Genomic DNA, 12,476 nt, shown 5'->3' with positions numbered 1-12,476 from the left:
TTCTGCTGGTCTTTTCGTTATTATATGGACAGCAAAAAGATTTGCTAAGAATAATAATCACTATTTGCTGGATATAATTTGCTGAATCTACAAATTATTTTGCTATAAAAATTATAATGGATTTATATAAACAGTTACAGTTTTGCTCTGATAGCAAATAAATTTGCTAAGAATACATTATTTTGCATTAATAGCAAATTAACGTGATTCTTAGGACAAATACACTCAATAAATTTTTTCTATCCTGGCAACAAAACTACTGCTCTGATAACGAATAATTTGTAAAATTAGTTACGTCAACTCAATTTTTTTTATGTCACTACGAATATGCAGTAGCAACGACTTGCTAAAAGAGCAAAATTATTTTTCTCCGTGTATCAAAAAATAAAAGGTTCTAGTATATCAAAGTCTAAATATAGAAATGAATGACAAGTTTCTCCTTAAAGATTGACTCCAAATTTCATAAGACCCCAAATTTCATAAGACTTCCCGATAGTCACATACGATTAATATCATTGAATATAAGTATATCATGGTACGCGAGGAAACTTAACGTATGGATATTTAAAAATAAATTAATAATTCGCTGTTAACATTGTCATTATATAAATAACATATATTTGTCAAGAATTTCAAAGAATTCGTTAGTAAGAAACATATTCTTATCGCTTCATATCGTTATCGTCGAATTGATGAACAACATTAGGTATTTCTCAACAAAATATAAAAGACAAACATGAAGCAAGAGTTTTTGCGCCGTGTCCCTTCCCTGAGATTATTTTTGCTTCGCATTTTATGTGATTCCATTATTCATTAATAACAAAATCTAAGATAATTGGTTTCATGTGCGTCGGTGTGTGACGATAACACTATTATTACTCATTCCCATACACTATTATTATTCCCGTCAGATCTAATATTTCAATTAGCGTAACACTTTTATGACTTATTAATTTACAAGTATTATACAATGTTGTGCGTTGCATCAGGGCAAATATATATTTAAGTCAGATATAAGAAAAAAATATTGAAGGACATGATTCATCGTGGTTAATTATCATATTGTTGCAAGTTTTTTATGCCTTCTTAATTTTAATATCCGGTTTGTGATTGCGTCGAAGTTTTACATTATCCGAGATCATCTTGTGCCAATGATTGCACGGTCACGTATACATGCTTGTATGTGTGTTGCCGCGTAAAATAAAAAATCTTCTGGTTCTTCCAGATAGATGAGATCCTGAACACATTACGTTTATCAAGATCGCGAAACACGATCACCGATAAGCTTTCCGGTGGCGAAAGGAAAAGGCTGATGATTGCTCTCGAATTAGTAAACAATCCGCCAATTATATTCCTCGACGAACCTACCACGTGAGTAGTAAAATATACACTTAAAAAATTATTGTATTATTGATATTAATTAATAGTGGTTGTATTATAATAAAAAAATTGAATACACCAAATGATCTTGTACAAGAGTTGCTTCTTGCAATGAAAGAACAGAAATAATATTACAATACAATTCTTTTCTCTATGAACGTGAAATACAAGAATCCTGGAAGGACACCTCAAACCTCAGAGATTTGTTTCAGGAGACTGACTAAGTGCCTTGGAATGTCCTCCCAAGATCCTTGTATCCCTTTCACGTGAGTAGTATGTTCGCGATAAAATAATAAAAAGATTCTACTGTGATGCTATTTCTGTTCTTTTCGCCGAAGAAAGTCGGTTTAATGGCCGAAATGTAAAATCTAATATTATTATCTAATATTATTATCGTTATATGTTATATTTTATATTAATTTTCCTTATTCTCATAAATTCTAGACGCTCTTCAATAAAAGAAGAAGAAAAAAAAGAAAAATAATCATTTCAAGGGCACATTGAGTATTGTTATTCCATTTATTTTCCTCTTGTATAATAGAAACGCCTGGAACTATCTATTATTCAAGACAATCAGTGCTGTGTGCAAATTATCATGCAAAATATAGAGGGAATACAAAGACTTTGAGATAATTATCACTTACATAATACCATTTCCGAAGATAGAATACATAGAAAGACGACTATTCGTTCCGACATATTAAAATTGTGTCCATTCTCCAATGAAGTTAGACACATGCGAATAGTCAGACACACACGAGGCACTCGATAATAAATGGTATATTCGATGGGCACATGAATCGAATTAAATAACGGCCATTATTTCGACTTTCTTCAATGAAAACAACAGAAATAGCATCACAGTAGAATGTTTTTTATTTTATCGCGAACATACCACTCACGTGAAATGGAAACAGGGATCTTAGGAGGACATTCCAAGGCATTTAGTTAGCCTTCTATCGAGGTTTGAGGCGTCCTCCCAGGATTACTGCGTCTCCTTCATGTTCATAGTCAAAAGAATTCTATAGTAATGTTATTTTTGTTTTTCCACTAAAAAGAACAACTTTTGTACGAGATCGTTTGGTGTTTCATTTTTAACATCTTGAAGAAAGTGCAGACGTGCATGTCATAAAGTAAAATATTAGAATTATTTGTTCTTGAAATGGGCCGCATAATAACCTCTTGTGTGACGTTAATTTTCGAGACATATTACTAGATATATTGTAGAATATATTGTAGAATAAAACTTCTTTCAGTGGCTTGGATGAGCTGTCTTCTTCTCAATGTATTGAGCTTCTAGAAAGATTGGCGCGTTTGGGACGCACCGTTATATGTTCGATTCACACTCCTAGCGCTAGAATATTAAAAAAATTCAACCACGTCTATGTTATCTCTGCCGGACAATGTATTTATAGGGACACTGCGAACAATATAGTGCCATATCTGCAAAGCATAGGCATAGAATGCCCGAAACATTATAATCCAGCGGATTTCGGTGAGTTTATACACACGTAAAGATCAACTGCTCGTTCGATCGTAAATTAATGATTTCTGTTAATCGTGTGCACGCAGGATAATAGTATGAAGCATTTTAAGCGAATGTAAATTCTTAAGTTACACAAAAAATTTTTATTTGAGAAACGGTATAAGTCACAAAATAAGTTGACAATAATTCACTATGTTGACGAACGTGATGTAATAATTCTGTGGTTACACGAAAGAAGAAAACTTTTCAATTTAATCGCTGACGTTCGTTGTCAGCAACGTGAGTCACATATAATTATGTAAATATAGTGTTTGCTTTATGATAAGTCTTGCTTTTAATATTCTTATCTGCTAGAGAAGAAAAAAAATTTCGTTATAGATTATTTGGAAAAATTCTAATAATACAATGTCACACTCAAATATACATAGTTATTACTGTTTTTCAACAACCATATTTCAGTGTTAGAAATCTCATCGGGTGAGTACGGCTTTGATCTGATTGATCGAATGATCGTTTGTGTGGAAACGAAATCACCGATTCTGCCAATTTGCCGGTCGAAACAGGAATTCGAACTCGAGAGAAAAAATCCGAGAATACTATGGTTCGATCAGTTCAGCACGTTAGTGAAGAGAATGATGGTGCAGTTATACCGAGATAAGGTAAATATTGTTTTTTATCAACAACAAATGTCAAGTGATTAATATCAGAACTCGACGGAAGTCCGTAACAAGATAAAATTTGTGAAATCCAATAATTCTGAAACAAACATATTTGTATTTGGAATAAAAAAATTAACGTCTTATAGCAGACATATTGCACGAATTAACAACTTACTATGTCAACACTCGTCTATGAAGCTGTGAAAGCGAACATAGAGATGAACGATTTTTATGTGTTCACAGAATTACATGTATTTGAAAATGTATTTGCACGTATTCTTGGGAATCGTCATTGGCGGGATTTTTTGGAACATGGGCAACGACGGATCCAAAGCTCTCTTCAACTTTGGCTTTTGCTTCGCATGCATTATAGTGTTTCTCTATGTACCTATGCTGCCCATACTATTGAAATGTAAGAACCAAGACTTTCAAAACTTTTACTACTTTATATACGCATTGAAATTGAAAGAAAATAAAAGAAGGAAAACAATATTGAAATTAAAAATCAATCCATCGTAAATGTTGAATGCCTGTTGGTAATAGTATCCTCGTGATTGTTCCTTTCTAATAGCGATTACATAACAATCGTGAATCCGGTTTCATGACGTTTGTAGAATTCCTTATAAAAATCTTTCTGAAAATCTAATTTATATAGATATAAGGAGACACGATCAATCTGTGGGCAAAATTAGCCGATTTTGAAAAAATTCGACTCGAAATCACATCCAATCTCATTATTCATTATTCTCTCGTTTATTATTTTCAGTTCCTGGAGAAATTCTACTAATGAAACGGGAACACTTCAATAGATGGTACAATATGAGCGCCTACTATTGGGCACTAACGGTAGTCAATATACCTCAACAGGTTGGTCTTTGGTAAATTGTATTTTCACTGTTACGTCATATAGAATACTTTACCCAGCAAGTTATTCATCAATATAGAATATTCTGTCATTATCACTACATTAGATTTAAAGTGCGTTAGACAACGTTTCAACTTAATAACAATATCAGACTATTCTTCTATTCAGATATTAAAGAATCCCCCGTATCCGGGCATTTCTTCCAGCTAGTGTTGGCATTAATATATCTTGTGTTGGTCTATTTGATCACTGGACAACCTTTGGAGTGGCGGAGATGCTTCATGTTCTTCGGCACTTGCTTCCTATGTAGCTTCATCGCGGAAACCATAGCGTACAGTATCGCTAGCGTCTTAAACGTCGTGGTACGTTCCAAGCTAGTCGCGTGTAACTCGAGATCTCTTGAGATTTCAAATTATCATATATCACAAGAATGCAAAAGACACTTTTGTCACAGCTTATATATCTTGTTTCAGAATAGCATATTTTTGGGGCCTGCGTTAACATGTCCTTTGATACTGGTCGCGGTGCAAGGTTTTGGTGACCCCAATCCTCTATCGATTTATCGAATTTTGATCATGTACATAAGCTACATCCGGTATGGACTGGAAGCCCTCATAGCAGCCATGTACGGCTACGGTAGGAAGAGGTTACCTTGCCCTATAGAGGAGATATACTGTCCTTTCAACTCGCCTGCGGAAATCTTTCGAACCATCGGTAAGAATTTCTAAATTAACCGGCCGATTTGACATTCATTACGCCGGCTGTTATACATATCGTACTTATGCTGTGTCTTTATCAGCAGAGATAGATTTCAAATTTTTCGTTTTTAGGCAGAAAAACCGCTCCAAATTTCTGGTTGGATATACTCGCCCTCGTAATTATCTTATGTATTTGCAAAGCGATCTTGTATTACTTACTGAGACAACGAATCCATCCAAACAAAACGTTCCAAATGTTACGTCTAATCGGAACACTCGTCAAGAAGCATATGTAATAGATGATATTTATAATGTTGCATTTCTGGATAATATCGAAGATCGTTTAGATTTGATATTATATTCATACTCCAAGATTCTCTATATACAAAAAAAGAATGTATATTTTAAAGTCGAAATATGTTCATTATACTATTGCTGTGTAACGTCGTGTTCAATGCGATATTAACTGTATCGCGAAAAGATCTGTAATAAAAATAATATTTTTTATCATATAAAATTTTTTTACGTGAAAAAAAATATATATTACACAGAAAAAGAAAAAAATTGCACATTTTTAATTTTGTAAGCGTATTGTCAATGCAACACATTTTATGTTACATTTTATATGTGTATTATAATTACTTTTATATATGTATTATAATGAAGTAAGATATTAGAGATAAGAAAAAAACGTATATTATATTAGTTAGATATTGCTGACACTTGAAGACACTGAAATATCACTAAGTATACATCACGATGTTGTTATGGTTCAAGGTACAAAGTATGAGTCGTAATTCTATAAGAATGAATCACGAAAACTTACAGGACGTTTCGTTAAATAAGTATATTGGCCAAATGCCATCCATATAGAGCACTGTTAATAACTCTCTGTTACATGTGCATGCATTCGGTTGTATATCCATAAGTATTCTCCGAGCAATTACAAAAATTAACGTAATTTCATGATAATAATGTTATTTGTCATTAGGTCTGTTCACTTTCGAAGAACTTCTGCACTAGCGCAATAAGTTAGAGTGAAACAAGTACTTTCTTTCACACTAACTTATTGCTGATATACTTATTTACTGGTGTGCACTAGTTCAGAAGTTCTTCAAAAACAAACAGATCCATTATTAACACGTTTGCAACTAACGGTGTGTGACGCAACGATCTCTCACGAGAGAACGAACGTCACATATATGTGACAGTAAAATATTTTTTTTATGTTTACGTCAAACTGAACCTGTTTTACGCAATTGTATCAACAATAAAAAATATTTATGGATAAAGTTCTTCGAAGAAACTGTTTTAAGCACGTTGCCACAGCAGAATAATAAAGCAAAATGACCAACTGTAAATTACTGATGGCAAAAATGCGACATTGAATTATCGTTTATAAAAGGATATATTGCTTTCAGAGAATTATTTCCTCGTTATTAAATATTGTAATTTCATTGCACAATAGATTTTCAGTGAGAAACAATATCATTGCCAATTAATTAGTAATTAGTTAATAATTAAATAAACTTTTTTGTATCTACGTGCCTTTGAAGTTTCAAATATTTATTAATATATCAATAGCGTGCAACTGATAAAAAAAAGTGTCGTAATAAAAAAACATACAAAGCGGAAAAATATATTAACGGAAAAAATTAGTAAAATATATTAACTTTAGATATTAACACATGTATGACAGTGAATTTTGAAGCAGCTAACGCATCAACTAATTCGCACATTCACAGCTTAGATAGTTGCCATGTGAACAATCTAGCTGATCGAGCAACTGCAAACAGATAAATTTTACGATATTGTTATGATGTTAAAGCAACGTAAAGTTAAATCTTGCTTTTAACTATTTAAAAATATCTTTACTATTAATACTATTAAATATCTTTTGTAACATTAGTTTTACTAAAATCATATTATTTTTACAAATGTGACTGTATCAGATAATTGGACTACCAATTTGGTGCGTTGAGAAAGATGCCGTGCGATTAGAAATAAATAGAAATTATATGTTAATAAATCAGTTAAGGAAAATATGGAAATTATATATTAGCATGTATTAGATAATATACAGAAAAATATATAGTTCATCTCGATGCTACGCGTAACGTTGTAGTACCATTTTCACAGTACACCCGTTAGAGAAGTCTTGACGATGATCAGTTAAAAGACCATCTGCTAGCTAGAAAGAGAAATAAATGGTGGGGTTACTGGTAATAAAAGGTAGTGGGAGAAGACTCTGAGTGGAACGAGTGCTACTCTTTCGAAGCAGTCAGGTAGAACGATTTTCCACTCTCCGACGCGATGTGCAGGTATAATTTGATGCTGTGTACTATCTTGCTGTGTCTACTGTGTATAGCGCACAGGTGAGTAAACTAATGTATATACGACGAATAAAACTTCACAAACATTATGTAATTTAGTGCGTGCAGGCACGCCGATAATATAACACATGTTCAGGTGAGACACAAGTGTAAATAGTGGATAATAAATTACCTGTTGAGAGGTGTCGAACTGCGAAGAATTAGTAAAATATATTAACTTTAGATATTAACATACATATGACAGTGAATTTTGAAGCAGCTAACGCATCGATTAATTCGCACATTCACTGCGACCTGTTAACTGGCATGATATTGCTTAGATAGTTGCCATGTAAATAATCTAGCTGATCGACCAATTACAAACAGATGGTAAATTTTACGATATTGTCATGATGTTAAAGCAACGTAAAGTTAAATCTTGCTCTTAACTATTTAAATATCTTTACTATTAATACTATTAAATATCTTTTAGTGTACAGAGCATAATTATATAAGAGAGGAACAAACAGTATAAGATATATATCATTTTCTTTATGTTATAAATTGAGGATAGAACTACATAAATGTGTAAATATGTGATATATTTTTGTGTATAAAAAACTTTAGACTCCCAAACGATTTTAACTATATAATATATAATAAGCTGATTTGACATTTGAGGCTTTCGTGGTATCCATAAATATTGGATTTGGTTTCCGGGTTTGAGCTGCGTGGATTCTTCTTTGTCTGATTCCAGAATCAGACAAAGAAAAATCCACGCGGCTCAAACCCGGAAACCAAATCTAATATAATAAGCTATATAATATATTCTAAATATTCTCTTCCCCCCTTCCCCTCTCATACACAGTGAGAAATGCGATTTTAAAAAACACGACTTTAACATTACAAATTTTTTGCAGCTATTTGATCGCGAAGAAACGCGTGAGATCTAACAAATTTGACGTTGTGCTATTTACTCAGAGATGGCCACCAACAGTTTGTTACATGTGGAAAGAACGTAACGAATCGCACAGTTGTTTACTACCTAAACAAAACAAGTGGACTATACATGGTATTTGGCCTACGCAATTTGGTCATCTCGGCCCGGAGTTTTGCAACAAAACATTGCCATTTAACGAAAGTGCTCTAGCACCCATAGAGAATGAATTGAAAGAAAACTGGATTGATGTCTGGAACGGGTCCAAGCCCTATTCATTTTGGAAACACGAGTGGTACAAACACGGAACCTGTGCAGTTACCATAAAAGATATGGACAGCGAATTTAAATATTTTCAAACAGGCTTGAAACTACTTAACACTTATAACATGATAAACGTGCTTGCAAAAGAGAATATCTTACCGGGTCTAAAATATATGGTAGATGACTTTTTTCATGCAATTCAAAAGATTTTGGGCAAAAGAGTCGAAGTGATATGCACGAAGGACAAGGTAAATAAAAACATTATTCCTAGACAAGTGAATGTACTAGGAAACGCTGCTCGAATCTAATTGCGCTAGATATAAGAAAAGCTAAACGAGTTTATCGACTTTTTATAGATAAATCTTGAAATACTTTTACTTCGTCTCTTTTTTAGGAAACAGGTGAATCATATGTGTTTGAAATAAGGATCTGTTTCGACAAGACACTACAACTGATGGACTGTGATGGGGTTTATAATTTCCCTACGAACTGTGATAAATCTAGACCGATAACGTATCCTGGTCATGTACCACACATATCACACTACCAAGTAATACAGATATAACGATTTCGTTAACGATATAACGATTTCGTTAATAGATATTTCGTTAACTTTTATGTGCGCACGAACTAGGGGATTGAGATAGTATAAAATTATAGGATAAAATTACACATGTGCATATGACAACGTATGCACAAGATTAACCTCGTCATGGTAAGAATTTAGTAATGAATTGTACAGATAGCTTTATCCGCACAAGATAAATAAGTAATATTATTTTCTTTAATTTTAAATATATATATATATATATATATATATATATATATATATATATATATATACACACATACATACATGTATGTATATATATATACATATATACATATATACATACAACATATATATATATATATATATATATATATATATATATATATTTATAAAATGCACCATTAAGAAAATATATTCTTTAAACTAAGACATTTACCACACAAATCTAAATTAAATCACGAATACTTTTACTGCTTTTTACACGATACACGAGGATGTAAAAGCACCGTTAGTCGAGTTACAGGTACCAATGTAGAATTTTAAAATTGACATAAGCTATTTTCATTTAAGTTTAGAACCATAGCATTATTGAGAGAAACTGAAGAAAAATCAGAAAAATCTGTATATTACAGACAATAAGCTTGCTATAGATGTCTTACTGATGAGAAGAATTATCGTTACACTGGTGAATGTCTTGTAATTAATCTGTATGAGAATGTACATCAGTATTTCTGCTTACGAATTAGGGCATCATTGGCTACATCATTCCACCTTCTTCTGAACAATCACGACTGCCGAGGGAACCAAGCCTATAAGTTAAAGAATAATACATATTGTATTATCTTCAACTGTAAAAGGATCTCTCTTATGTCGAGTATGCGTATCAATCAATCATTGTTATTGATCAATGTTTATGTATTGTTGCACGAAAAATGTCATTATAATATAGAACTATACAATTGAATTACCAATAATTAGTAAAAATTATATAAAAACTATAAATTATGTGCTGTATGTGACAATAAATGTATCAATGTACAATAAATGCATACCTAATACATCCAACGGTGTGTCATAATCCTCTTCTGTGAATACTTTCTTAGGAAAAGTAGTCATTAATTGAAAAGCACCAGTACCATCTGTCCTATTCATTTCAATAAATAATCTCACAGCGGACAGTTGTTCCTTACTTCCGAAATTTTGTATCAGAGTTTGCCCATTAGTGAGCCTAAGCTAAAATTGGATTCATTTCAGTTAAATTCAATTCCATGACATCATTATTTTTGTGCCCTTCCCCTATATTATATCATGCTAATACCTGAAGTTTAGTTTCACTGTAATCTTTTCTATGGTGCGTTGTAGATGAGGAAGATGTTGCAGGCACTGGAACTGGAGCAGTATTAAGTAACTGGCCGCTCTCAGCAGCTGCTTTAGCTCGTCTTGCCGCTTTATCAGCTTCAATCTGTGCTTTGACTCTCTGTCGTGCTTCCTTCTCTTCCGCTTTTTCGCGCTTCCTTTCCTCAAAGAGCTTCATCATTTCTAACTCTTCTAATCTGCAATAAGCAATATAGATATTACATTCATACACTGTCCGGTACAGAGAGACAACACTACACTAAAACACAATAGAACCTCTCACTTTTTTCTGGCCTCGGACATTTCCTTGCCTGATCGTATCCTATTCTTTTCTCTCTCAAATGCATCCTTCTTTTCCTGTTCCTCCCTTTCCTTCCTCTTCTGCCTTAACTTCTCCTCCAATAACTTCAACTGTTCCTTCTTCTCTTCTTCAGTGAGTGGCTTCTTTTCTTCTGTGGTTTCAGAGAATCTGTCATGTCCTGATTTTGTAGCATGAAATTCTATCTCTAAGTTGGACTTGAAGAGCTTTCCACATCTACAGACATAATTTCTAATTGTATCTGGTGCTCTTCTCATGATAACATGAGTTAGTTAGATAAAAGATGCTGTCGCAAATATGCCAGCGAAGTGGTATTTCTGTGCAAAACAATTTCTTATTTCCCAATAGTCAATTGAGTGTTTACATTTCTATGCTTATAAGAATTTATATTAAGTTCATATGAACATACACATCACATTTCATTGATTTGGCCGTCTCAGTGGTGGATACCTGCTGACTGGTAGCACCAGCAACACTGTCCTGAGACAGTGCGTCGGTGACCGGTGCCGGAGCGCCTTCTGCCATGGTAGGTTCAGGCGCTGGCTCGGACTCGTCGGAATGTGCCAACAGCCTGAAACAAAAACCCAGAGTGTTAGAACGACGTGAGAGCTTATACCGGCTTTATCTTCGTACCATTCCATCGCCGGCTCCACGCCTTTGTTGCCGGTAATCTCCAAAGCTTTCTCGCTACAACAGAACGATCGGTTATCATCTCGCAGGTTAGGTGTTGCGGCTACACTGCGTTATTTTGTGAGCTTACGCTTTGGACATGCTGAAACCCATATCCACAAGTATGTCTATGACGCCCGATGACATCGTGCGTTATTCGTTGGCACGTACGGAGAATACACCGGTGTCAAAACACCTTGCGATCAGAGCTCCGACAACGGTTCAAAAGTTAAATGTCACGTCGAATCGACGCGCTACTTACATACCAACACAGGCGCATAGTCTTTCTCTCTTTCTCTCTGCATGATAGGCACCCTCTGGGGTTGGGAGATGCTCGATCGATAAATCGATGTTCGATTCAGTCTTGTTTGAAGGATCGATCATCTTTTCGATATTTTCAAATTCGTCTAATGTTTATGTCGGTAGTTTCGTAGAGCATTGCCTTATTAGACGTCATATATTGAGAATGAGAAAAAAATATGTCGGTAGTTGCTTCCACAGACTTCTATATAACTACTAGACTGCTAACTCTCTTATATAGTACTACGTAAAATTGACCCCGAACAGTATGTATTACGTAGGGAAAAAAGACATCTGCGCATGCCTGAAACTGGTGTTTTAGAAGAAGAGGGGATATAAATGTAATATAACCGATGTCGCCTGCTTTGTGTACGTACAGAGTGAAAAACGTCAGAGTGAAATATGTTATAATAAAAAATTTGTAAAAATAAGTGATTCATCAATTGTATACCTACATCAGAGTACAATAATGCCTAAAACGAGATGCTATATTATGAATGTCGGAACACCAAATAGCATGCGTGAGATTTCTGTACATATTTTTCGGGGTTATGTACTGAGTCGGAGTTAGAGCAGTCTAGTAGTATATAGAAGTCTGTGGTAGCTTCCCTTTTTTTCTCTCTATGTATAATTTGATATTATTCAATTTTATGTAAATATATATATATATATATATAT

General features: G+C 33.8%; 3 protein-coding genes across 13 annotated transcripts in view; 2 read left to right on the top strand and 1 right to left on the bottom strand.

Moving 5' to 3' along the window:
* Nucleotides 1-6,631, top strand: part of LOC116841784 (ATP-binding cassette sub-family G member 1) — a 17,724-nt gene extending 11,093 nt beyond the window's left edge. For 5 of the 6 annotated variants that reach the window (XM_032810140.1, XM_032810142.1, XM_032810143.1 and 2 more), the window contains 7 exons: nt 1,226-1,371; nt 2,637-2,875; nt 3,326-3,525; nt 3,769-3,937; nt 4,292-4,392; nt 4,597-5,104; nt 5,221-6,631. In XM_032810140.1, the coding sequence (XP_032666031.1) occupies nt 1,226-1,371; nt 2,637-2,875; nt 3,326-3,525; nt 3,769-3,937; nt 4,292-4,392; nt 4,597-5,104; nt 5,221-5,384 (1,527 nt within the window). In that variant the 3' untranslated portion in view covers nt 5,385-6,631. The remainder of the gene's footprint in view (nt 1-1,225; nt 1,372-2,636; nt 2,876-3,325; nt 3,526-3,768; nt 3,938-4,291; nt 4,393-4,596; nt 5,105-5,220) is intronic. The other variant, XM_032810145.1, reaches the window with a different exon arrangement.
* Nucleotides 1-12,000, bottom strand: part of LOC116841785 (UBX domain-containing protein 1) — a 62,500-nt gene extending 50,500 nt beyond the window's left edge. For 3 of the 4 annotated variants that reach the window (XM_032810150.1, XM_032810147.1, XM_032810149.1), the window contains exons 1-7: nt 11,590-12,000; nt 11,463-11,516; nt 11,239-11,400; nt 10,794-11,045; nt 10,473-10,707; nt 10,207-10,387; nt 9,894-9,963 (exon numbers count right to left, since the gene is read on the bottom strand). In XM_032810150.1, coding sequence (XP_032666041.1) covers nt 9,917-9,963; nt 10,207-10,387; nt 10,473-10,707; nt 10,794-11,045; nt 11,239-11,400; nt 11,463-11,516; nt 11,590-11,645 — 987 coding nt within the window. In that variant the 5' untranslated portion in view covers nt 11,646-12,000 and the 3' untranslated portion in view covers nt 9,894-9,916. Of the gene's footprint in view, nt 1-9,686; nt 9,964-10,206; nt 10,388-10,472; nt 10,708-10,793; nt 11,046-11,238; nt 11,401-11,462; nt 11,517-11,589 lie in introns of those variants that run through there. The other variant, XM_032810146.1, reaches the window with a different exon arrangement.
* LOC116841786 (ribonuclease Oy) lies at nt 7,245-10,214 on the top strand. 3 transcript variants are annotated; one of them, XM_032810151.1, is made up of 3 exons: nt 7,245-7,463; nt 8,321-8,849; nt 8,996-10,214. In XM_032810151.1, the coding sequence occupies exons 1-3, from the start codon at nt 7,402-7,404 to the stop codon at nt 9,164-9,166; spliced, it is 762 nt and encodes a 253-aa protein (XP_032666042.1). In that variant the 5' UTR covers nt 7,245-7,401; the 3' UTR covers nt 9,167-10,214. The 3 variants fall into 3 exon arrangements, with proteins under 3 accessions (XP_032666042.1, XP_032666043.1, XP_032666044.1); XM_032810152.1 differs by having other exon boundaries at nt 7,451-7,557; XM_032810153.1 differs by lacking the exon at nt 7,245-7,463 and adding an exon at nt 7,580-7,790.
* Nucleotides 12,001-12,476: the final 476 nt, after the last annotated feature.

The sequence above is a fragment of the Odontomachus brunneus genome, unplaced genomic scaffold, assembly GCF_010583005.1.
Source record: "Odontomachus brunneus isolate Ranch 3 - 2012 unplaced genomic scaffold, Obru_v1 Obru_scaffold_018, whole genome shotgun sequence".
Lineage (NCBI taxonomy): Eukaryota > Metazoa > Arthropoda > Insecta > Hymenoptera > Formicidae > Odontomachus > Odontomachus brunneus.
This window is presented reverse-complemented; position numbering and strand designations above follow the sequence as displayed.

Coding starts and splice junctions, on each gene's coding strand:
- LOC116841786 (XM_032810151.1), top strand. CDS start 7,402: ATGTGCAGGTATAATTTGATGCTGTGTACTATCTTGCTGTGTCTACTG. Junction 7,464..8,320: donor CTACTGTGTATAGCGCACAG/GTGAGTAAACTA, acceptor AATTTTTTGCAG/CTATTTGATCGCGAAGAAAC. Junction 8,850..8,995: donor TGATATGCACGAAGGACAAG/GTAAATAAAAAC, acceptor TCTCTTTTTTAG/GAAACAGGTGAATCATATGT.